We start from the raw sequence: 25,921 nt of genomic DNA, 5'->3' as shown, positions 1-25,921 counted from the left end.
CTAATAAAGTTAAGGAAATAATGTAAAAGATGAGCATCCAGGTTCTGATTGGAGTTCAGTGCTCAGCCACCAGCCCAAACCTTTTGTGGTAAGGTTTGAGAAGCACGTCCTTTCAATTCCTTTAATTTGTAAGGTGATACTCGTTTTATACCTACTGTGGTGGTGTAGCCAGGAGTACAAATAACTTGCACCACACAAAACAGCGGATTATGAGCATATGTTTTCTTGAGGGGGGTAGGAAGGGATTAGAATATGATTAGGGATTTATTGCTGAGAGGGATTAAGCAACAGGAGCTTTTTAAGGTCACATCTTCGAATTGCAGTCTTACCACTCTTGAGAATTTGGTATCTGAACTTCCCTTCCCTTGCTACACTGGTTACACTGTTTGGGAAACCTTCGATTCCTAAGGTGCAGGAAGAAAGCCTTAAGCATACTGTCCTCCCTTGATTTGTCACTACCTTGCTGGTCATTATGCTGTTCCCTGCAAGCTTGGTTGTTTCTTTGGTCTCTTGATTAACTGCTAATAGACTTTTTCTGGTCATTAGTTAAACTCTCTTGTCTTCTGCATACAATGCTGACCTCGGTCTTGCACTCTTCTGTCATTGCAACAAGTCTGGCCAAGGTGCTTCTTCCCTAACAGCATTAGCTGTAAGTGAATTCATGGTATCAGTCAGTACCCACAACTGCTGCTACTTTGAGTAGATTTTTATGACAGGAAGAATGAATGCTTTTCAGGTTAAATGCTGATTGCTTCATAAGAATAATCTGTAGCCTTTTGCCTTTAAAACCCCAGATTAATTCCAGCTCTAATATAATGACAGTTAAATTATAAGTCTCAAATTTAATTTAGTCATTAGGGCCTTCTGTAATCCAAGGGATGGCCTGCAGGCAGCTATGCCGTGTGCTTGCAGAAACCCTTAGTCCAAGGGGTTTTAGGCCTGGAGACAGCCAACTCTAAGATGCCCCCTCATTTAACCTAAAAAGACAAATCCAATTCTGCATTGAATAGGAAAACCTGCAGAGCAATTTGGATAAGACAGCTAAGTCAGTGTCCCAATTAAGTTTGCTGATGTGATAACAAAAATCTAATGCAGGTTTGTGCGATAACAAAAATCTAATCTTAAGTGTGTATATCATAAGGGTTAAGTACCTCACAGCATGGAGACTGTATTGTACGCAAAGTACTGTGTTAACATTGAGAAATAGCTTTCGGTGTACCTAAAACAATGCTTTTTGTTTTTCTCCCTAGATCAATGTTCGAGTTGTTACTGTGGATGCGGAGTTGGAGTTTGCCATCCAGCCGAACACTACAGGCAAACAGCTGTTTGACCAGGTCAGTACAGTGTTGGTGTGGGCTCTTTTTGCTTCAATTCAGAGTATATTGGAGACTATAATGTTTTTTTAAGACTGAATTCCAAACCTACCTTTCTCTACCTCCTGATCAAAGGGGCCTGTTCCTAAGTTCTCTAAACTCCATCACAGTGAAAGAAATAAGTGAAGATTCTTGCAGATAAGTTAAGTTCCAGTGAAACCTGTCTTCCTAGCAGTGTTGGGTGATGAAGTCTCATAAGGCATCTAGACAAGTCTAGGTGTCTAGATCTGGACAGCATAGGTAGTATGTAAAAATGTACTTCTTGCTTTGAAATACAGCTTAGCTTTTATTCATTACTTAAATTTTCAAGTTCAAGTGTTGTCCCTGTACATAAAACTCTTCAGAATCAGGTCTTTGGGTAGTTGGTGAAGGTGCAGCTGGATTCATTAAGAAGCTGAGTTTGAGGTTGCCACTTGCCACAGATGTTTGAGTTTGCCACACTATTAGAAAAATAGAAGTTTGATCACCATACAGAAGCTATAGCATCGCACCTTTCAAGAAGCCTGTATGCAGCAGAACAGAGTAGAGGCTTGTCCAGTCTGCCTCCAGGGATTCCTAAGGAAGTGGAGGATTTGAGTCCTCCAAGGGACTCCCCGCTCTTACTGTTACTCGTCCCGTGACTACGTTAACAATATACAGGTCTGTTTAGAGATGCACATACCAAAGGTCAGATAAAGACAACTAAACTAAACAAAGAGCACTTTGTGGAATTTTGTTAATCCTATGTACCTTGCCCTTATAAAACTGATATAAGATCTGGATTTCAGAAGGAAAAATCAACTACATCTGGTATTCAAAAAAAAAAAAAATAAAAATAATGAAGGGCTTGCTTCTAAATATTGCTGCTGAAACTGAAAGCTAATTTGATCTATGCAGACTTGTGAATACTTAGGCGTATTGTTCATGAAGCACTGCAGCAATTACTTTGCACTTCTCCCCTTGTCCCGGGCTAGCCTTGATAGCAAAGGGTGGTTGAGCTTCAAGTAGGTGAAGCTGGCTAAACAACATTCATTCCTTCCAAGTTTTTCTTGGTAGTCTCTCATTTCAATGAGTTAGCTAGAACTTAAGTGTTATGGCAATTGTACAGATTGTGGTGAGAAGTCCTCCCCTGCCCCTCAAAAAAAAAAAAAAGTCATTTTATTTCTTGGAGTGAAAGGAGGAAACTAAATTATAATCATTGAGAAACTTTGCAGTATGCAATAGAGTGCTACACGTTCTTTGTTTAGCACTAGTTCTAAGTAAGTCATTTTCATTATCACTGATGTGGTAATAAACTTAAAGTATTCACTGGAAATTTGGTGAAGTGCATCTGAAACGTGTGTTTTTATGGAACCAGCATTTAGTTTTTGACCTTCTGTTGCCTGCTGACTACCATTGCATTTGGGTAACTTCTTCCCTCCCCCCCCCCCCCCCCCCCCCCCCATTTTGGGTTAGCATGACTCCCTCATCTCTGAGGGTACAACAATCCAAGTGTCTAAAAGCTAGGTGTTTAAAAGCAATGCCTAGACCAGAGAGTATGAATTTTTCCTGTATTCCTGATGACAAAGATTCAACAAGTTGTTGTTTTTTGCCCCACATATTTGTTATGTTTCTATCTGTAAAGAGTCAGGGTATTTTCTCTGGCAGAAGAGATACTAGAGAAGCACAAACTCCTGAGAAGATGGAAACAGGCAGGGTTCTTCAGATCCAAGATACTTCTAGTCTGCTGTCTAGGTAGTTCTGAATTTCTGAAGGTTGTGCTTTCTGTAGTACTTGGTGTGCTCTGGGATGGAAAATCACCTCATGGAGACTTGGTCCTTTCATCCTGTAGCTGGGATTTAAAACGTGTGATTGGAAAGTTACCAGTGGCCTGTACCTTGTTGGGTTGTACTTCTTCTGCACATCAAGAGGAGACTTTGGTATAACTGCAGCACAAACTTGAGCAGCTGAAGCTCCTCTTCCCTTCCGCTGTGCACGTCTTTCACTGGGCCCTGGTCTTGGAGTTGGAGTTTACACCCAGATAAAGCCTATGGAGGCAACAGGTTTTCCCTGAAATGGGGACTGGCCCAATGTGAACTGCAGAACCACTGAGGGGGGAAAGGGTCTTGAAGAAGAAAGGCTGTCTTTAAAGACCACACGGTACTTTATTGGCTTTGCTGTCTTAAATGTATGCTGCACATAAGGCAGATCATAACTCCCTTTTAACAGAAGGGGAAAATAGTGAAGCCTCTGAATATAGAGAAGCCTCTGCTCAAGCCACAGCTACATCTGAGGTGCTCTGAGAACCCATGGAGTGGTCTCTGGAGTGAGTACACCCCCTTGGCTGCTCCTGGCAGTCCTACACCTTTCTGGCAACAAGGGGAAGAAAATCCAGTGGAGAGGAGAGTGTTACCAGCAGTCTTATGTGGCAGCACAAGTATGCCAATTCCTATGGCCCATCAGCTAATTTAGTTTCTTAAAGCAACTGCACTATTCCTTTTGAGCAGATAATCTGATCAAGAGAGCATCAAATGACTGAGAATTGAAAGGCTTCATTAAATGAGAACTTGCCCGTCTCTGTTGAGTGAACATGCCTTAAACTCCAGCCACAATTTTGAGATTTTCTTTGTCAGTTTGGGCAGAATGGGCAAGTTCAAGATTTGCTCCTCTGTGCATTTTTGTGGATAACCTCCTCTCCTCCCCCCAGTTATCTTGAATCTGAGAAACGCTTTGGTTCTTAGTTTTTTGTTTGTTTAGCTACGGAGGAAGCTTTACAAACCTGTTTCCCAGAATACAGGCTAAAACAGTCTCATCTTTGTTCTTGGTATTTGACCCCAAGTGATGAAATTGAAGTTGAGTGTAATGCTTTTTGTTTCCTTGCCTTTATGATTTAGGAAGAACTTGAGGGGTCATAACTTCTGTAAGCTTTCCAGCTCCCTTGGTTTATAGAGGAGTATTTTTTCTTTGTAAGAGATGCCAGAGATAATGACCTGATAACTGCTTGATCTGTGCAACTCTTCATTTTAACGTGTTGCAACACTATTTTTGTGCAATGGGCTGCACTGCACTCAACATACCCTTGCATTTCTGCTAGGTTGAGTAAAGCCTGGTTCTGATCCTTCTAAAAAAAAATGCATGTTGCCTTCAGAAAATTTGGTACTTCTATGGTGAAACAAGCCAGTTTAGGAAAGAAGGGGAAAGGAATTTCAGTCAAAAAAGTTGATTTTTTTTTTTTTTCAGAGCTCAGCTCCTTTTTTTTTTTCTTTGACAGATATGTGGGGTTCTTTTTGTTGTTTTTTACACAAACTCTAGTTCACTGTAGCTAGTTGCTTATAGAAAGTAGAATGTATAAATCATAGCCTGCTTAAAACAGCCCAGTGCTCAGCTAGGAAGGTACTCCATTTCCTCAGCTAGTAGGCACAAATCTTTGTAGCCTTTGAAAGGGGCGTTTGCTTAGCGATGTTTTTCATATTAATGTCTATTCAATTTTCTTGGTCTGCTTATATCACTAAACCTTGTACGTTACCTGTTAATTGAAAAATGGCATATATAAACAGCAATTCTCAGAATGATAGCCAGCATGGTGCATCTTACCAGTTCCAGGTAGCCCTTGGGTACAAACTTACAGCTTGTAGCTCACTGGTAAGCGAAATAAACGGAAGCTACAACAAAAACTAATTAAGTATCCCCAAATCATTGTCTTGAGCTGTGGAACAAAATGTTTGCAGTGCTCAAAGAGCATGCAGTTAGCACAAACGTTGTTCCAGTAATTCTGCTCTCTGGCTATAGTGTCTCCAGCAGTACTACACACAGGGAGGGTGAAACAGAGCCTTGTTTGAGATCTTAGTCCATGTAACTACATCCGTGAGTTTGTCTTGCTTCCCGAAGTTGCAAAGTATTTTTTTTTTTAAACAAAAAAGCCCTCTTGTTTCCACGCAGTTGAGCTCCCTACGGTGATGCCCACATCACTGTGTGAGGGGCTACTTTGCAAATAACATCAAGGAAATAATCCAGATGTGTGTAGTGGATCTTCCCAGATCACAGATCTGCCTAGAGCATGGCTTTGCAGGCAGATGAGCTGGCAGCAAACTACTGAAGAATAATAACAAGTGAGGTTGGGGACTTTTAAGCTATCTCTACTGAGGAAAAGGAACTTGTCTAAACAGGGCAATTTTCACCAGTAAATGCACAGTCCAGTCAACAAGGGTGTTTCTGGATCTTTTATCTGGTTGGTATGTACAATATATGAATATAGCTGACGACATTGCTATCTTCTTCTAAGTGTATTTTTGTTGACGAGACGAAATTAAGAGATGCAAGATGAGTGTGTTTAGGCTGTTGCCTGCAGCTTCAGTGGGTGTGGGGCTTGCAAGGATATCTGGGAAAGAAGTACAGGTGAACTGCTCCCTGCAATAATTTTTCTTTACTTTTCTGTTATAGGTGGTTAAAACAATAGGTCTGCGAGAAGTGTGGTACTTTGGTCTTCAGTATGTGGATAACAAGGGATTCCAGACTTGGCTGAAGCTAGATAAAAAGGTAATTGCTGAATAAAGGTTAAAGCTTACATGATTCCTGATGTGTTATTGGCTGTGACTTCATGAACCCTCCACTTGTTTATCGTTCTTTAATATGCATAATGTAAGGATTATTTCTGAAGAGAACTTCGTGACCTCTGTGGGAACTGTTTGTGTGAGGTGTGGCATGGTGGAGGCTTGCTCTTTTCTCTCTGTGTGAGTGGTGTAAAGCTTTATTGTATTCGTCCTATGTGCAGCAGCAGCTTGATGCTGTCCCTTACTGTGCAGAAACAGCTAGCTTCCCGTGTCTGGGGGAACATCATGACTAATAACAGTTTTAATCTCTGCTTGTGCAGGATTGGTTGCTGCATAGATCAGAAAGGTAGGTTGCTTCAAGGCTGGGCAGTTGTAACATGGAGCTCAGATACCTCTGATGTGCTCTTGTTCATGAACCTCCAATTCTTATGAGGGTATGAACTGTTTTTCCTGATGGGGCAGCCAGTGACTTACCTGTTCAGTGTAAGGGGGCTGTTTTGTCAAACACATACAATACCAGATGGGTTGGCCGTCTGCTGCAACTTTGCGAATCCTGCATTTTTCAGTAAGGTTTGCTATACAAGCAGAATTTTTCTGGCTTATTTGGAAAACACAGACACTTGGTTGATGTAAAACTGTGGGAGGCCTGTGGAGTGTAGCCTTGGAATCTTTTTCCCAGGGTGTGAAGGCCATTGCACCTTCTTTATCTCTTGCCAACTAGCACAGCTAGCAGGAGGTGAGCTGGGCAGAGGGTAGCTGTTTCACTCTGAAGTGATATCTCTCTGTCTCAGTGAAAGAAAACAGATGGAAGGGAGTATGTCTGTACCTCCCTTTTTAGAGACTGACTTCTTAAGTAATTAATATAGTGCTGGAGTGTGTTTAGCCCAAACTCTGCGGGGACCTTTGTGCCTCTAGATGAATGAAGGTGAAAGTACTCCTGTGTGTGCTTGAGAGTTCTCACTATAACATATGGGCCCAGATTACTGCAGAAACACATTTTTGAAAACTAATGCCTTTTAAGGCAAATGCCCTAAATCCCCTTTTCTGTGTAGAAGCAGTTTACTGTATTGTTTACAACCCTGCTTAGTCGTGGTGTCACCTCTGTCCTCAGGTGTCTGCTCAAGAAATCAGAAAGGAGAATCCCCTCCAGTTCAAGTTCCGTGCCAAGTTCTTCCCAGAAGATGTGTCTGAAGAGCTGATACAGGACATCACGCAGAAGCTCTTCTTCCTGCAGGTGAAGGAAGGGATCCTCAGTGATGAGATCTACTGTCCTCCTGAAACAGCAGTTCTTCTTGGCTCTTATGCTGTGCAGGCCAAGTTCGGAGATTACAACAAAGAAGTGCACAAGCCTGGATACCTCAATTCAGAGCGTCTGATCCCCCAAAGGTAAAGGAGTTGGTTGACTCAGTTTCCCTTTAATAATAATAAAAAAGGTCAAGAGTTTGCATTCTAGTTATATAGACAGTTTCAGTGAAAACATACTTTTTTGAGCTGTACGTACATGGTTTTTATCCTCCTTTTATTTCTATCTATTAACGTTAACAGTGAGTACATTTTTATGCTGTCTGTTTGGGGTTGCTTAGGGAAAGGTAGTTGGGTGAGTTTAGGAGAGGAAATACACAGTTGATCTTTCTTTCCTCAACACTGCTGCTGTGCTGGTAACTGACAGTGTGCATGTCTCCTCTTTAAGAAGGAAAGAGCAGGCATCAGTTTTGAACGTTATCCCTGCAACCCAAACTTCATGTTCTTAATCAAAATGTACAGTCAAAAATGTCTAATATCTGAAAAGTGTGTAATGAGGCGAGATAGGTGGTCCATCCCCACACAGAAGTGTCATAACCTCGTGATGGCACTCGGTGTTGTTCCCAGAATTAAACACCACACCTACTTTTGCTTTGCTTTAACCCTCTGGTGTCTGCAGCATGCATGTGATTCTACTTTCAATGTTCTGCATTACTCCTCTCGTGTCTCTGGGCAGTGACCAGAAAGGCTTCACAGAGAATGAAGGTAGTTTCTGTTCGTTCTGAATGGCTCTGCTTCACAGAGTACATCTTTGGGCTGGGTAGGCTCTTTCTCTTAGTTTCAGTAAGACTTCATGGGTGGATCTATAGCAAAGAGGCATCAATGGATATAGCTTAACACAGTCTAATCTTGCTGATATCTCTTGCCATGTATTAGGGTGATGGATCAGCATAAACTCTCCAGAGAGCAGTGGGAAGAACGGATCCAGGTTTGGCATGCTGAACACAGTGGTATGCTCAAGTAAGTGTTTCATATTGGTAACTTTGCTGGTTAGTTGTCTTAAGCTTGCAGTTCTACAACATGCTTTTGTAACAGACTCCAAGAGTCACTTGTGTGGGGCACTTCTGGTGTGTATTTTCTAGTCTAACATTGAAGCAAATGGTAAAATTCAGTAAGATTTCCACACTGGTGCTGAGAACAGTCTCTTAGATAGCTTTCTGAAAAATCTGGCACCTGGGTACAGTGTGCATCAGTGATGACTGAGTGGATAAAAGTAAAGGTGTGTCTCTAACCTTAAGTTCATTGAAGCATTTGCATTGGCAGATGGGGAAAGTTCGGGTACTGTACCTTTCCCACTGATGGTGTCTTGAGACAGGGATAAACGCTTGAAGAGATGAAAGTTGGCAGCTTCCTGTCTAGAAATACTAGGGCTTGGCAAATGAAAGTAGAGTGAATGTGTGTGTGAACAGAGGTGTAACACAACTCCTGAAGTGAATCCCAAATGCTGAATGTTCAGTTTTAACTTCTGCATTTGTGTTGGTTTAGGAAAAGTTGCTGTGTTTTGTTTTTGTTTTTGTTTTTTCCCCTGAAGGCTTTTTCTTTCCAATAAAGCTTTTGATTTATCTGACTAACATCTGCTCTCCTTCCTGCCTCAACTAGAGAGAATGCCATGCTGGAATACTTGAAGATTGCTCAAGACCTGGAGATGTATGGAATCAACTACTTTGAAATCAAGAATAAGAAAGGAACTGACCTCTGGCTGGGAGTTGATGCCTTGGGGCTCAACATCTATGAAAAGGATGACAAGTAAGGCTTTTGTTTTCACCTCTGATCTACTGGAGCGAGGGCTGGTGTGGGAGCCAAAGGGCATTTCTCATTTTACATGATCAGGGCAAAGTTTAGAACTTGCTTGTTGTCCTGTAGGAGGTAAAACTGTGCTAGGAAACAAGCACTTCATTTCATTTATGCTTTCATGACTTTCCTGATCTTTGTAGCTTGATCTGCTAACAGAAGAACAGATGTCAGTTGTAAAATGTCATCTAGTAAAGCAAGTGCAGATACAGACCCGAACACCAAGATAAGGAGTTAACCAAGCTTTTCCTTTAGTCAGGTTGCCAGGTATGCCAGCAGTGAACACAGTTTGAGAACCTAGATAGGCTAACAAATCTGCAGTGTTAGGATTGAGGCCATTCCTATACTCAGGTTAATGATAGACACATGTACAGCTGCCTGTTCTTGAAAAAGTAAGGTAATGGGGTGGACGTGAAACCAAAGCCAGGTCATACCCAGAATCCAGGGAGGAGTTGACCACAAACCAGAGAACAAAATGAGGTCTTGCTGAAGTAAACTGAATTTTAGTCAACCCTTCTGTTATATCCATTAGTAATTGGATAGTAGGTGGGAAATAATAGACTACATCTATAAATAAACATAAAAGGAAGGTGAGAGCAGCTGTATCTAAGCCTACAAGTCCCTTCTAATACTCTGTGGTTTGAAGGGGACAGGGGGACTGAAAATACTTTTTTTTTTTTTTTTTTTTTTAAAGGAAGGGTTTCTGTCTGGATTGTGTGCTTTTCTTTTCTTTAGTGTTCCAAGTCTTGGTATCATGTCATAAGTCTGTAACAGGCTGTCATTGTAATACAGAGGGGATTTCACCTGCTGTGTGTGTTTGCCTCCAAAAAGCTTTGAATGCAACACAAATATTAGTTGGAACTTTCTGGAGCTTCTGTTAAGATGGCAAAGAGAAATGCAGAGCTTTCTGCAATGCTAATATGTGCTGTCACCTGGAAAACAAGGAGTGTCACTTGAAAGAAAAGTAGTTTCGCTCATGTAATACTTCAGTCTTGAATGACTAGTTATGCTAGGTAACCACGGTCTCACAAACAGGTTTTTCGAGCCGCAGAAGCAGACAGAATACAGCCCTCGACTGAAGAGCTATCAAGAGCGTTTGCAAAACAAATACAGTGCTGGAGTAAATTGCTTGTTTCTGCCATAACTCTTGCTAACTATGTAATTAAGTCTTTTGAGCAGATACAAGGACTAGAAAAATGATAGTGTGTACCCCACCTGTGGCTTGTACGTGCAGAATCTTGGGTTTGGGGCAAAGGTGGAAAAGCAAAGGCTTCATTGTTGGAGTTCAACCTGAGGAAAATGATACTGTGCTACAGGTGTGCGAGCCTCTCTACTTAGTGTATGTCAGTCTTCTGCTACGAGGTATTTTCAAGCTTTTCCTATGCAGTAAGGAGGAGAATCTGCAATAGAACTCAGACAACTAAAATAGTTCGGTTAATTTCATACTGTATTATCTAGGGCTGAAACTCCTAAGGTACTGTGAAGGAGGCTGGAGTAATTGCTTAATCTTAGCCTAATCAAACCATTTCCAGTATGGTTCTTACTTCGTGGTACACAGACACACTATTGCATAATCTTGCAGTTGAGTTAAAAGTTAGGAAATGGTAAATTCTGAAGAGAGTACACTTTATTCTTGACTTCTGATCAAAAGTAACCAGGTTATTTTATGCTTGGGTCCAATGAAATCGTGATGCATGGTAGCTCTCCATCATTAAGATGAGGCAGATTCATCCGAAATTACCAGCTTTAACTGATAAGATATATAGAAAGTATTCTTACAGAGCTTGAGTGATTCACCATGATGCTGTATGCTTCTTTAAGCACTAAACATTAAACAGTCACGAATTCAACCAATTTGCTAGAAATAATTGTCAGCACTTCAGTGTGCCAAAGAGATATACATTGAGGGGAGGAGGGGATAGATAATAACAGCAAGATTATTTGTTGGTATTAGTATTTGTGTAAGACCCAATTCTTGATAATTGTTCTCTAGAGATAGCAGTTATCCTCCCTTGATAAGGGAACAACAAAAGAAGTACATGACATTAAACATATACAAAAAAAATAAAAAAGTAAAATTGCATCTTTAAGCTTCATCACTGGAGATCCTAAGTACACCAACAGACCTGAACTCATAAGCAGCGAGGGAAAGGTGGGAGCCTGAAACTTGGCCTTTGTATTGTTGTGATGGTTTCAGAAGAACATTCAGAAGAGCCGTGTGGCACAGCCTGTTGTGAGACCAGAGTGTGAAGTTGTGCTTCGCAACTAGTGGAATGGGCTGAAAGAGCAGCTTGCACGGAAGGAAATAGCAGGCTTCTCCCCCCTACTAGCCTTGCCTGTAATCTGTGGCAGGGAACATAAGACAAAAAATCTGCTTCTACCAACTGTCCTTATGCCTGCCCAGTGCCTCAGCAGTGAAGGAAAGCATCATGGAGCTAGCAGTAACACATTAGTGAAGAAACAGCCAGGTAGACTTATATGCAGGGGATGGAGGAGAATGATAACTGAGTGAGTGACTTCAGCTTACGCCTTCCATCATGTAGCAGAAGCCTTCTGGAAGCGCGGGACATGCACCTCAACTCTGCATGCTGGGGGTTTTAGGGCCTGATTTCAAAGAAATGGACTTAAAGCAGCAAGTGCTTCAGAAAGCTGCGTGTGTGGCTTCTGGCTGTTGAATCTGGACAACCCATAGACCCCATTCATCATGTGGTCTGTCAGAACAGATGCCGATTTCTGTGTTAAAATCATACTTCTGCGTGTCATTTAACTCTAGAAGCAAGGAGGCCTAATGGTAGATGCTAAAGTGCATTGCCTACACCACAGCATTGCTGAGGCTCTAGTGATCTAATAAAGTCAGGGCTTTAAAAAGAGTGCGGTGATGCTGAACTTGTGCAAAGGGTTTTTCCTTCTGCCCTTCCTGTGACAGATCTTTTGCTGAGTTGCTCCTTAATTACTTCAGTCAACGTGATTCTGTTCAGCATAGGTACTCTAAACTGGGCTCTGCTAACCTGGATTTTGTTTGAGGGCCTGGGAGGGGGTCTGGGAGGGAATAAGTAAGAACTGGGGATAGTTCTTCAGTGCATCTGCTTCTGAAAGACAGGGCACGTAATTAAACCAGCCCCAATGCATAGGTCAGTAGGGTGGCTGATCAAAATGAGGAGAGGTTCTGTAAAGGAGGCAATTGGGCATCTTTTGCTGCTCCCTATGGGGTTTTGTTTCAGCTACTTCTCTCTCATTGCTGGGGAAGCTGTGTCAAGTGCTGCATCCCACTGAGTCTGTGTTTTAGAAGTAATGTGGGGAAAAAGAGTTCATTGCAACATCTCTTAAAATACTTCTCTTCTTTCCAGACTGACTCCAAAGATTGGTTTCCCCTGGAGTGAAATCAGAAACATCTCCTTCAATGACAAGAAGTTTGTTATAAAACCTATTGACAAGAAGGCACCTGTAAGTATACTGAAAATAGATTGGATACTGCATATCAGCAGCTAATACTGTTTCATCTCAAAACAAAGTTGTCTGTGTAGAGAAGAAAGCTGCAGATATTCTAGATGCGAAATCGAGCATCAGTATTGTTAGAGATGTCCATTTTTCTGTGTAGTTTAGGTAAAGGGCTTAGGGCCATATTAAACATGGACAAAGACAAGGATTTTATGGGTGCAGAGTCACCATTTTTCCCCTGACAAACTATGTAGACGTAAATCTTAAATTTATTAATCTTAAATTTAGACTTAAATCTGAGATTCTTTGCTAGTCTTGAGTCTTTTGTATAGCTGGATTATACTCTGAGACTACTCCTCCTCATTTCCTTTCGTGCATAGAAGCTGATTTTTTGTTGTTGCTGTTTAATTTTAAAATAAAAGGTCATGCAAATGTTACTGCAAAGCCACGTGTATACATATGGCTTTGCATTTAATGCTCACTTCTGCCCTACAGAAATGCTAGAAGTAAGTTAAGGACCATGATATTCGTTGACTTACTACTTATCCCAGTATTCAAGTAAGAATATGATTTCTGTGAAGAACTTAAATATAGCTACTCATGAATGTTACTTTTCAGTGTTTTCCCACCTATTTTCAGTTATTTTAGTGAAGAATTTGTGATCCATTTTGAGCTGCTGAAAACTTGAAGTGAAATAACTGGTGTAGGTGTTTCTTGTTCCGTCAGCCTTGTGAAACTATTCTAATAGTTGAGAAAGGCCTCCTCTTTCCCTTCCTCCACCCCAGTCCTTGGCCTTGGTGGATAAATACAGCCCTGAGAAATAATAAGTAGCTTGGCTTTGGTAAAGGATGGTATCTTACGAATCCCTCTAACAGGAAGAGATCCTCCCAGTGACCTGAATGATGCTAACACACAGTGTGCTGCAGGGCTGCTGGGGAGGCATCCTTTCCTGCAGATGATAACCTGGGGTTTGGGGGGAGAGGGGCTTTTCTTGATGCTATTAGTGAGAACCAGCAAAACTCCACAGAGGTAGAAAGGTATCTTCCCCAGGAACACGTTTCTCAGTAGAAGAGCCCCTTTGTGATTTTGGATGTGTTGTATACGGTACAAAATACTAATCTCGTGATTACGGATCACAACTTTCCTTCCACTCCCTAACAGTAAATCTGACAATCTGAACTGGGAGACTTGCAAGAGGCTGATACAGCAAGGTGTCAACATTGTAAACATCAATTATGATTCCTTTCTCTGTTGTCTCAGTTGTCCTTTTCCCTCTGGGTGGTGTTATATTTAAAAATACATCTGAAAGAAGAATTTATGTGGACACTAATTTATATGGACGCTAATTCTGAACAGTCAGGAAGCTGTCTAGATCCTTTCATCTGTTTGCATCTCTTTTCAAAAAGTAAAGTATTCATAAATAAAGCAAAAATACTCAGTCTACCCTAGATGTGAGTTGGAAGCTCCCCTTTAAATTGGACAATCATCCATGTCAGTGTTAAAATGGATATTCAAGGGGTAGCATTCTGTGGCACCTTGCCCAGCGTCAGCTTTTTAATTTTTAGCCCTATCTGCCCACATACCCCAGCATCTTTAGCACATTTTTAATATATCAAGCTGCAGTGCTCCCAGTTGTGCTAGACCAGGGGGATGATGAAAAAGAGAGGGAGATTCTTTTATGTTCTTTCACAAATGCCATTAAATGATGAATGCAGCCACCGTCTGTGCGCTCAGTATTTGCTTTCACTGGAAGCGAACCTAGATTGAAGATAGGATCTGTTTCTCACAATGTACACAAACCATTTGTTTTTTAAATTACTTATTAGGAATAGGAGGGCAGATGAATAGCTTACAGTCTCAGCTAGCAGTATGAGATGTGTGCCGCTCAGAATGCCTCTGACAGGATTTGGGCACCGCACACCTTGCTGATGGCATTTTCGCAGTCAATATGTGAATAAGAAAAATGCTTTGAAGAAAATGACTCTTTGTCAGCAAATTCATGCTCATCTTAACAGGACTTAGAGCATTTTTCATTGCTTCTGGTGTGACTTTTAGCTTTTTATGACATAGCCACAAATTGTGTTTCTGAACTTGGGCAGTTAAAAACATGATTGCTGCTGCCATGCAAATGCACGCAGCTTCTGCCTGCTCCTCCTCAGTTCCGCTTCTTGCTAACAATGAGGCAGCCCAGACAAGAGTAATCTTAAGGAGTGGGTACCTGACTTCTGTGGTAATCTGGTACCTTGCCCAGTACTTGTATCACTGTCCACGTAGTATGCAAATAGAGGCAGAATAATGTGGATTTTTTTTCATTGTATAAGTTCAGACAGGATCCTAAGTATGTATAAAATATTGTGGACTCAAAGTTTTTAGGCAGCTAATGAAGTTGGTCCTCTGTATCCTTTTCTTATTAGTGTTTCGAAGATCTAGCCTGCTGCACAGTGCCTGTAGTAGTCTTGATAATCGAGATGATAAGAAACTTGGGGCTGTTCTCTTTGCAGAACCAGAAATGGCAGAATGTGTTTTGCCTACTGTCTCTAACACAATATTCAAAGTAGTCCGTGTGTTTGGTGGTTCAAAAAATATCTTTCAATGTTGTAATGGCCTCGGTCAACTTAACTAAAAAGTGCCATGCTGAGGAAAGAATGCTTTTGGAGGGTAATTTTGCATGGTGGCATTTCTTCTGTGGATAAAAAAAAACATAGATGGCATCTTGAGTATTGATAACAAATAGATCAGGAAATTCTGATGTTACTTTAAGAGTCTGCAATGCAGACTCTTTTTTTGTTTCATGCTTTATATTTCAGACACAAAACCATGCAAATTTAAAAACTAATTGCTTTACAGTAGAGGTCTGTGAGTCTCCCAGATGTTTACCTACTAACCAAGAGTCTTCTGCAGCAGGTCCGGTTCAGTAGTGTCTTCCATATGCATGCATTTGAGACTGTTAATTTTCTCTAAAAGTATATTTTTCTAGAAGAGTAATTTGTCAATTCTATGTAGGCTTGAGATGGATTATATAAATAACAAACTGCTTTGGTTCAGATAATCTTGGTGGTCCTTGCTGAGATATTTAAATAGCATGTGTATGTGCCTTGATTGCAGCGACATCAGTGGCAGGATGATCTGTCTGCAGTCAAAAAATTGACTGTGCGGTGTCTCTTCCAGGACTTTGTGTTTTACGCCCCTCGTCTGAGAATTAACAAGAGGATCCTGCAGCTCTGCATGGGCAACCATGAACTGTATATGCGGCGCAGGAAGCCTGACACCATCGAGGTGCAGCAGATGAAAGCCCAGGCCCGCGAGGAGAAGCACCAGAAACAGCTGGAAAGGTGAGCGTGAATGCAGACAGTGGGGAGGCAGAGTTAAATGTACAGAACTGCCAGGGCTCCTCGGGTAGCTTTAGGCAAAGCTATGGCCCATCCCACTTAGAGTGAGGTGTGTGTGTGGCCCCAGAGCTCTGGCTCGCAGCACTGCAGGGTATCTCGAGTCCCAGGGGGAGCCTAAGAATCACTCTTCTGGCTCAGACCTGTGACTGGTGCAGTCGGCTCTCCTGTTTGCAGCCTTGAGAGCTGGACCTTCAAGGAGGTGTGCCAGTGGAGTCACTGGGCTCTTGTGGGCAGCCATATACCTGCAGAGGGGTTCTCCTGACTCTTCTGTTAGGGCCTGATCTGTGTTGGAGGGAGCAAACTCCACAGTGAGCACGTGTGTATGCTGTGAGCAGGCAAGAGGGGAGTGGGAGACCTCTTACAGGCAAGAAAAAAGGATTAATAGCTCTGCTGGTCTTCTGTGACCGGCTGCAGGTTGCTTATGATTCAAGAAATCCTACTGCTTTCCTCCTGTATTGGTGACTTGTTAGTCTTCCTTTCCCAGTGCTCTTGTTTCTCTGTCCTTGATTTTTTCCTTATGACAGAACAAAAGAAATCTGTGTAGTACAGAGCACTGTTTTTTTTTCCTCTGCATCTACTGGTGTTGTGGTTTTTTTTTGTATTGTAAATTTCTGGGGCAGGCAACAGAAAATACAAATATTTTAATGAAATGCAGGTATCCAAAAACCGAGCACTAATTCTGAAGTGATTAAGTACCAAATGTTGGGATTTAACCCAGGCAGGCAGCTAAGTACCACACAGCTGCTTGCCCAGTCTCCCCAGGTGGGATACGGCACAGAATCAGAGAGGTAGAAGTGTGAGAACTCGTGGCTTGAGATAAAACCAGTTCACTAGGTGAGGCAAAAGCTGTGCATGCAAGCAAGGCAAAAGCTCAGCCACTTTTAGGAAAGCAGGGCTCATCATGTGTGTGGTTTCCTGGGAAGACAAACACTACTGCTCTGGATGTCCCCCCCTTTCTCCTCCTTTCCCCCAGCTGTTGCTGCTGAGCACGACACCACACAGTGTGGGATATCTCCCTGGTCAGCCCGGGCCAGCTGTCCTGGCTGTGTCTCCTCCCAGCTCCTGGGGCACCCCCAGCCTCCTCCTGGCCGGGCAGCGTGAGGAGCAGAAAAGACCTTGGGTCTGTGTGTAAGCACTGCTCTGCAGCAACTACAACATCCGTGTGTTATCACTGCTATTTTCATCAAAAATACAAACACGGGATTGTGTCAGTCTCTGCGAAGAAAATTAACTCTGTCCTAGGCAAACCCAAGACAATGGCTTTAAGCATTTCTGTCTTACACCTCTTGTGGCAGTCTCATGGTCATTTCCCATTGAACTGTCGGGAGAGATGTCCAGCCAACTTTTCTTATCTTGCTGTACCTTGTGTCTGTAAGCAAGCTTCAAGGATGAAATCTGTTTCTCACAGGCAACAACTAGAAAACGAAAAGAAGAGGAGGGAGACGATTGAGAGAGAGAAAGAGCAAATGTTGAGGGAGAAGGAAGAGCTGCTGGTGAGGCTACAAGAGTATGAAGTGAAGACTCAGAAGGCAGAGAAAGGTAAAGTACTTGGACTGTCTGACCAGGTCATGTGTGTTGGGTTCCACACCCTAAAGCTGGTGACACTGGGTCTCTTGGCAAGGCACACGAGTATCTACCTCCATGGATAAATGCACACATGCACGCACTGCTGAGATCATCCAAGGCATAAAAGTCACAAAATCTGTTAATCTAACTGGGAATTGAAGGTCACACCAACTTTGTTTTCCTCTGTTACCTGAGAGGGTTTTAGTAGCATAAGCCCTCTGCAGCAGAGAGAAACAGAGCTCAGCTCTCAAGTGCTTTTTACTTAACAACTAACAGAAATAGTACTTTGGGAACAAAGCTTTCCAGTGAAATGGAAACTTCTGTTTCAATGCATAGATGAGCAGGCTGGAGACACCAGCATCTGGTCCTGTAATGAAGAGTTTGTAGGCTGCAGCCATGTGCTTGTTGTGACTTCTGCCGTTACCTAAGAGCCTGTCTTCGCTTTGGCCAGGCCTGTGGACTAACAGCACTGATATGTCTTTTCCCAGAGCTCTCAGACCAGATCCAGAGAGCTATTAAGCTGGAGGAGGAAAGGAGACGAGCCCAGGAGGAAGCAGAGCGTTTGGAAGCTGATCGTTTGGCTGTTCTGCAAGCCAAGGAAGAGCTGGAGAGACAGACTATTGACCAGATAAAGAGCCAGGAACAGCTGGTAAGAGCCAGTCACTTGTGGATGAGATACAAAGGCATGTTACTGTGCCCTTTGAATAAGGCAAAGCCTCAGGCTCCAGGGGGAAATAAAATAGAAATGTAGTGCAATAAAGTACTGGACCATCTGATAGAAAGATGCTAGTGCCACAGTGATTCTATCACAAGCAACCTACTTTTTGTTCTTAATTTCCTGTTCATTCTTTATTAGAGTGGAGTATAATACTTGGGTCTTTTCTCAGTCAAACATGTTTCTTTGTGGCTTTTTTTTTGAGTCCTTATGATTCCAATTGTATTATTTAACAGGCTACAGAGCTCGCAGAGTATACAGCCAAGATTGCACTTCTGGAAGAGGCAAGGAAGCGTAAAGAGAGCGAGGTTGAAGAATGGCAAATCAGAGTGAGTATCTTCGTTCAAGTTGCTCTGAAGCTCTGCACGTGGGCAGAGCGTACCGTGGTGCTTAGCCTGGTGTAACTTCTGTCATATGTGGAGACTCGCATCCATGCACCAGCAGAAAAGGCCAGCCTTGTGGTTAGTGTGCAGTATGCCTCCAAAACATTGCTTTCAACAAGCTTTTAGTCAAAATATAAAACGGGAGTCATATAAAACCTAGAAATGTGATCGTCTTGGAGAGGGCACCAGCCTTGAGGCTGCTGTCAGTGGCTTCCTGGTACCTGGGTCTGGAGAACTGCATAACTAGACACAGTAAAACCAAGAATAAACCACGCGAGGCTGGCGTTGTCTGGTGCTCCCAGTGCCACATAGCTATCGCTGCAGCCTGAACAGGGGGGTAGAAGCACTGAAGAAGCAGGAAAGCTGTCTTCCTACTGCATAACCTTGTTACACGTGCCAACTCAGGAGTCTAGGTTCTTGCTCTCTGGAACCCATGTTTACAACCTACACTTCTTCAAATGGAGAACAGGTTGCAGGTAACTGTAATTTTCTACAAAACGGTTTAGGAAAAACTGTTTTGTTGGAGGAATATTCCTAATTTAGCTACCCTGCATATTATGCCATGGATAATACTACTGTCACTAGCCAAAAAAATAAAATCTGCTCAAGAAGGCAACAAAGTACTGTCAGCTGGAGACTTAATTCTTAATTCCTGATTTCTTGCTTTACATTGTAGAATGACAAAACTGGGAAAATAAGCATTGAAGTGTTCATAAAGCTTGTTTAAATCAAGAAATGCATTAAAATCTTCCTTATTTTTTTTTATTTTTTTTTTTCCCCAGGCAAGGGAAGCCCAGGAGGATCTGGTAAAGACAAAGGAGGAACTGCACTTGGTAATGACTGCTCCACCTCCACCCCCACCTGTCTATGAGACCGTGAACTACCACGTCCACGATAACCTGCACGACGAGGGGTCCGAGTACTCTGCCTTCAGCGCAGAGCTGTCCAGTGAGGGCATCAGGAACGACCGCAATGAGGAGAAGCGCATCACTGAGGCTGAGAAGAACGAGCGTGTACAGAGGCAGTTGAGGGTAAGAAAATGTTTGGAGGAGGGAAAGTGATGAAAGAAATTATTCCTGGAAAATGGATCATTTAACCACTTGGTTAAATACACAAAGCACAATGACTTCTTCACTGATGAGAAGCAGAAGTTCATGAGAAGCATACATTGTGTCCATATCACTCATCTGTCCAGTCATTTAAGGACCGTTAAATCTCATCAAAATCACTGCTGTCATGAGCTGGAAGCTTCTTGTGTGTAATCTGTTTGTAATGTTCTTTTTATTGCAGGCACTGACAGATGAGCTGGCACAGGCTAGAGATGAAGATAAGAGGACCCAAAATGATATTATCCACTCAGAGAACGTGCGGCAGGGACGTGACAAGTACAAGACACTGCGACAAATCCGGCAAGGCAACACCAAGCAGAGAATTGATGAGTTTGAGGCAATGTAATGATGCTTACAACAAGAAAGCAAGACTGTGGGAAAGGCAGATCTTAATGCTGTGTTTTTGTTTGTTGTTGTTTTCCCTGAGGAGGGGTTACTATGATATTTAACAAATGTCCTCTAAACCCAGAGGTGTTTGCATCTCCCTTTCATTCCATCCTGTGTGTTAAATTTGGTATAGTTAAAATTCATCGTACCACTGATCCTGGTAACTTGCTCATGCCTTTGCTTAGTGCCAAAAGGCCTTATGCTTATGTCACATCTCTCTTTAAGCAACACAAACCTGCATCGAGTTGTAGATGCGGGTCCTGTGCAGGTGCTGGATTCAGCTGGGTCTAAAAATAAGCAACTGTGGATGAATTTCGTGCCATATGTCTGTGTTACAGTCACAGTGTAAAGTCCAACAGTTGAGAAGACAACTCAGGAACTGCAAACACCTGTGTGTGTGCTTGTGCATGCACCCTGTTTTTTTTCCTTTGTCTTCATGCCCACCTTCCCCTGATACACATACAAAAGAACTGACAACACCTCAGAACTACTTTGCATGGGAATAAGGCTTTTTCTGGTTACTGTGCTCAATTGGAGGTATTCTGCAGTGACAGCTCACCAGTGTGGCGTAGGAACACTGACACCCTCCTTCCGTAACAACTAGGCAGATACTCTGTTGGAATAATACACTACCGTGTTTGCATTCCAGCTTCATTACTGATCAGTTATAGTGTAGTATTTATATATATATAAAATATGCAATACGTGGATTGCTGTACTAGTTTAAAAGGGAAATAGTTTTGCTCTGTATATTTTGTTACTTTTCAGATTTAATGAGACTTGCATCTGTAAAGAAGTCTAAACACTGTAGTCTGCAGTGCAACTGATTATTTACTATAAAGCATTATTTGTAAAGATCACTTTTTTTACTTAATGATGGAAAATTGATATGTACACATGATCCAATATATACAATTTTACTGCACCTATTTTTCTAACAAATTTTCTAATTTTTTAAATGTTTGATTTAAAGTTTCAGACTCCAAACATGAAGGGACTGCTTGTTTATATCACAGTTGTATTCTCTCTATTAGAGAGCATTTCTGTGACTATTCCTTCCCCACTAATCTCCCCCTTTCCTTGAAAATCTGTTAGAAAGTGAGATACAGTATGTTGTCAGCTCTTCTCTTCCATTTACAACATCTATGCTGCTTTATACTCCAGTTGAGTTTTGTTGTGTGGTGGTTTTATATTTGCAGCAGCAAACATCTAAATAAAAGATCTGCAGAGTAACAAAGGAGTTGGAGTCAAGTGTTTCTTGTGTAGGGTGGATATTGGGTAAGGTATGCTGGTTTCTAAGATTCTGAGGCTAGCATGTGAATCCCTGTCTTTTACTTCTATTTCCTTAAACACTGGGCTGGTCTGAAAAGAAAGGGTAACCCCTGCTGGAATCTTCCCTTCAGTCACAGGGAAGAGAGGTACCTAACAGCAGCACTACTTATGGTTGTAAATACAAAGCTTCTGCTGCCTGTAACACTGCTTCCTCTGAGGCAAAGGGAGCTGACAGGGCAGTTGTCATTAAGCTTGCATTTCCAATAGTTCACCTGAATAAGTGATAAGTTTGGCTGTGCCAATACACCACCTGGATCAGTCAGGCTTGTTAATACTGGTTCACAGCAGCAGCTTAGAAGAACAAGGAACTTTCTATAACCACATTTATTTTACAAGCTGATGTCCTGCGTTCCCCTCCTGAAGGAGAATTTATACATTTTAACTGCTTGTAAGCACCTCTAGTACAGCACACAGTTGAAAGACAGGTAGGCCACCCAGGCAGAAGCTTTATGTATGTAAAGCAGTATAGGCACTAGAGCTAATTCTGAAGCATAGAGGTGCTAGAATCACTAATTTACAGTAAACCATTAAAAATTACCTAGTTTCCCTTCCTCTCTGGTCACATATGAAGCTAGAATAAAATCACTTAACTTTAAGGCTAGGAATTTTACCCTATGAAGTATTCCAATCTGTGTTCAAGTAACTCCAACTCTATACCCAGAAATAGGAAGCTGCAAACCATCTGTCTGCTAGTGCCTTGTCAGCATCATCTGTTTCAGAGTTTGTTACTCCTGAAGAAACAATACTAACTGTACATCCCACCTAGAGATACAGATAACAAAGCCTTCGTTTTTGGAAAAATACAACCTTCAGTGTCACCTCCCTTCAAAAGTACAACTACTCCCCAGATCCTGGGGTAGATACTGTTGTAGCGCACCTTTTCCCCAGACCTGGCATGTGTACGTGCCACTCGTATTTAAAACATCACACATGGGGGAGGAAAAGTTGTGCGGTAATTTCTCAGGATTTAAAGTTTTCCATATTTGAATGCAGTACAAGTGTGAAGTCCATCCACGTGTTTGGCCTGCAGAGCACTTCCTGCCATTGAAGCGCTGACTGAGAAACAGCGTCTGCAAATCCAAGCGATTCTTCTGCAAGAAAGTAAAAAGGAAGGTCATGGGGTTACTTTGCATTTGGTCTTACCCAACGGCTTTTCTAGGTCCAGCTCCGTACCACTTCTGGCCCAAATGACTGGACGACAAACAAGCTGCTGCTCTCAATTCTAGAGCATTTTCAGCTGTTCTGTAGCACTCACATCATTCATTGCAATAATTTGTAGTTATAATTATAGAGCGTTATTTACATCCTATTAAAGTAAGATCAGTGAAGAGCTCGGTCTGCAAAGAAAAAATTCTTGGTTGTATGACTAAAAGCAGTGTGCATGGCAAAAACAGATCAGCTTGGTCATCTGCAGTGACTATAATGCCTCACTAGGCTTGGGGCTTGGATGGTCTTTGTCACTCAGAAGCATGTAGGCCCTGCTTTAACAGAAAGGAAAATGCTATAAAACAATGAAAAGCAGCTCATGAGGAAACCTGCACACTATTGCTAGTGATAACACTCTTCTAAAGTGCACGTTGATAGCACAGCTCGGTGACGTGTCTCAGTTTTAAGCCTTTCATCTCAAATACTGAAACCAAAGCATTTACTGTCTGGGAAACGGGGTGAGAGACTCCACTGGGCAGCCTTCAAGTGACAATAGCTCTCTAGACAAATACTGTTAAGTCCTGCCCAGTCCGTGAGCAGAGGATTTCTCAGACATTTCTGAGCTTTTGAGAAAGAAGGCTCTTTTTGTTGTTTTTTGTTGTTGGACAGGAGCCTAAAGCTCAAATACGCACTTAGTCTCTTTAGGGCTTCTGAGCAAGTTTCACTTTCTGCATCTCCCACTGGAAGGATTTGTGGATATAAAACAATAAGCACAGATATCTGCAAGGTATTCATGTGCTCACTGCTGATGTTATTGCTAGCACTTTAGAAATAGCCAAGTCATTGAAAACTGCTCAAGGAACAAGTCTTGAAAAATACATAGTGAGCTCTAGATGAGCTGATGCACCCACCTGTTCTGTTCCTGTCTTCCGTGTGGCCAGGCTTTGTCCCTGAACATCCCCATGCTAACAAATGTCTTTGCCTGACAATGCCCACTGACAGCCCAGAGCTTCTGCACAGGCCTGAACTAGAACACGAGCACTGGTTCTTGCAGGATCAAAGCCTGAGACTGCAAGTTGCTTAGGTCAGGGTCTAGGGGCTGTGTGCGCAGGCACATGACAGATGCACAGTGCAAATACTACTTAGCATGTAAAATATTATTTCTTTCCCCAAAAAATTACTTCAACATTTAGTGATGAAGAACTTACTTGCACCAAGCTTGGCTCCCCCTAGGAACTGATCGTGTGAGCCAAAAGTTGACTGGTCCCAGAGGGTCAAGTGTAGGCATGACTGCTGTAGCTGTGCTGGGGTAACATCAAAGACAAACAGATGTTTCCACTGAGGACAGTCTTCTTTCTTCAGGACAGGCGACTTCTGCTTCAACTCTGCTTGGTCTGGAAGGACAAGGCAGCTTCCCAAAAGAAAAAACAAAACGAGAGTTCAGCAAGTTTGCTGAGCCAAGCAGTGTTTTACTCAATCAGAAAACAGAACATGGGCACTAATCAAGCAGGACCCTTCACTCTGCCTTAGAAAGCAAAGAGTGCAGCTAAGTGCAAGGTAGAACATGATGCTAGTTTGTTTCTTTGGGGGACTTTGGCTCCTTCTGTCTGCCTTCAGTGTGGGTCTTCTGTCTGTTTTTCCTCTGTTGTCACTGGCTGATGAGGGACCCCTTACTCCCAGTTCTGTTACCCAATACTGTCTGAAACCTGCCTGTGCGGTAGATAAAATGCTCACCCCCTTCACTGAAGATAAGTACCACAGCAGGTGAAGTGGCTTTGGGAGGTATTTTAACACTGTAATGCCTGGCATCCAGAAAGTAAAGTGACTCCACATACTAAGTACCCAGCACACTGAAGAAAAAATCAGTCCTTTCTCTTTTAAAATGTATAGATCAAAATTTTCTTCTCACTATCCAAAGCTGTATTAAATTGTGCAAGGGCACAGCTGAAACCAGGCATGAAAATACTGTATTTTCACCTCCCTCAAGTCACACATTTTTTCCTCCCAATATCTAAAAGCAGATGCTTAAAATAGTGAACTCTGAATTTCAGTGACAACAGTAAATTGTGATGTTCCACTCAGGACCCTTCACTGTCCTGCTGCGCACTGCTGTTATGCAGACACTCAGCTGTAAACTGTCACAATTACAAACAAGTCTGACTAAGAGCATGGACAGTGCCACTTTCACACAGCAGCCTCCTGATGAAAGCGGGTTAATTCTTACCTTTGCACAGGATGTTTGTGACACTCTCCATTTGAAGTGCTAAGTCTCATACATACCCTTTAACGAATGAGTTCAGCATTCCAGCAGGTCTCAGCACAGGCAAGTTCTTGGCCCCAAATATCATAACCTGAAGCTGGCAGTTGGGAACTCCTTCGTCTTTTTTTCCTAAAAGAGGAGAATTTATCACATTAAATAGTGACCAGTTAGTTCAGCTGATAACATAAGATGCCGCTGTAATTAAGCAGGAAAATTATTAAGTGCTACAACTGAAATAAGGACTCAGTGCTGTATTCAGATAATTTGAAAGATTTGAACTTGCTTACACAGGTCACGATTCACACAAAGAAAGCAAGCAGTGAATAAAAGCAGTGAATTGCTCTGCGATTCCTATTCCAAAGATAGAGCTTTCAGTTGTATTTCCAAAAAGTACCCACAGGGCAATACCCATAGGAGCGTTTCCCTGAAACAAAGCCAGAAGCAGGAGAAACAGCCCAACCTGTGGTGTGATAGTGCTCCTCTGTTACAGCTCTGTTTGTAGAGCAGAGGCACAGCAGGCATGAGTAGGGAAGAAAAATGGAAGAACGCAAGCTGGTGACTTCAGGATTGTTTGTGGGGGAAAAAGGAAACAAAACTAACCTAACAGCTAATTAAGACCGCTATTAAAGCGATCATCTTCTGCTGGCATTAAAAAGAACAAAAAGGTGAAGTAGGCACATTGTCCTTCACTGATCCTAATTCTTTTCTAGCCAAGGGATTCAGGTATTCTGGAATGTTTGATACCTTCTCTCATCCACCTTTCAAACTGGAAGTTTTTATACTGGGCTGGTACCGACAGTCTTGCAGACACCAGGAGTTCTCCACTGTACTGGATAAGGTTATTTTCAGGCTTTTCAAGCTGAAAAGAGAGACATGCAGAGATTGGCATTACATTCTATTCCACATCATTCTCACAGCTCATTTATAGCAGGTGTTATTCGTGGGCTGGATTGACAGCATTCTTCCCTCAATGACCTCAGAAGGGTGATCTCTCATAACTTTCACAACACTGTGTTGTTAAGATCCAAGCACAAGAACTAACAGTCACCTTGGATTTTAGCTGGTACCAGTTGAATGCCTCCATCGAGTTATCTTCAAAATTCCACGTGGCCAATGGAATCACCACTTCCCCCAGAAACACCCTGTACTTCAGAGCTCCTGCGTGCCACACGGAGATCTGAAGCTGCCGACTCGCCAGCTGGGAGTATTCAATCTTGTACTG

The 25,921-nt window shown here is 42.3% G+C and overlaps 2 protein-coding genes across 4 annotated transcripts in view; one reads left to right on the top strand and one right to left on the bottom strand.

Annotated features, from left to right (window-relative positions):
* The window catches only part of EZR (ezrin), a 35,087-nt gene extending 13,889 nt beyond the window's left edge, over positions 1 to 21,198 (top strand). Inside the window, exons 2-13 of the mRNA XM_084515805.1 lie at positions 1,251 to 1,334; positions 5,772 to 5,867; positions 6,993 to 7,267; positions 8,060 to 8,143; positions 8,783 to 8,929; positions 12,322 to 12,418; positions 15,581 to 15,744; positions 17,210 to 17,340; positions 17,856 to 18,016; positions 18,319 to 18,411; positions 19,248 to 19,496; positions 19,756 to 21,198. Of these exons, the coding sequence (XP_084371931.1) occupies positions 1,251 to 1,334; positions 5,772 to 5,867; positions 6,993 to 7,267; positions 8,060 to 8,143; positions 8,783 to 8,929; positions 12,322 to 12,418; positions 15,581 to 15,744; positions 17,210 to 17,340; positions 17,856 to 18,016; positions 18,319 to 18,411; positions 19,248 to 19,496; positions 19,756 to 19,920 (1,746 nt within the window). The 3' untranslated portion in view covers positions 19,921 to 21,198. The remainder of the gene's footprint in view (positions 1 to 1,250; positions 1,335 to 5,771; positions 5,868 to 6,992; positions 7,268 to 8,059; positions 8,144 to 8,782; positions 8,930 to 12,321; positions 12,419 to 15,580; positions 15,745 to 17,209; positions 17,341 to 17,855; positions 18,017 to 18,318; positions 18,412 to 19,247; positions 19,497 to 19,755) is intronic.
* Positions 21,199 to 22,062: 864 nt separating this feature from the next.
* SYTL3 (synaptotagmin like 3) overlaps positions 22,063 to 25,921 on the bottom strand; it is a 33,760-nt gene continuing 29,901 nt past the window's right edge. For all 3 annotated transcript variants that reach the window (XM_084515803.1, XM_084515804.1, XM_084515802.1), the window contains 5 exons: positions 25,748 to 25,918; positions 25,444 to 25,558; positions 24,720 to 24,828; positions 23,648 to 23,850; positions 22,063 to 22,384 (listed from right to left, as the gene is read on the bottom strand). In XM_084515803.1, coding sequence (XP_084371929.1) covers positions 22,254 to 22,384; positions 23,648 to 23,850; positions 24,720 to 24,828; positions 25,444 to 25,558; positions 25,748 to 25,918 — 729 coding nt within the window. In that variant the 3' untranslated portion in view covers positions 22,063 to 22,253. The remainder of the gene's footprint in view (positions 22,385 to 23,647; positions 23,851 to 24,719; positions 24,829 to 25,443; positions 25,559 to 25,747; positions 25,919 to 25,921) is intronic.

Source organism: Aythya ferina (genome assembly GCF_964211825.1).
Source record: "Aythya ferina genome assembly, chromosome: 3".
NCBI classification, from domain to species: Eukaryota; Metazoa; Chordata; class Aves; order Anseriformes; family Anatidae; genus Aythya; species Aythya ferina.
This window is presented reverse-complemented; position numbering and strand designations above follow the sequence as displayed.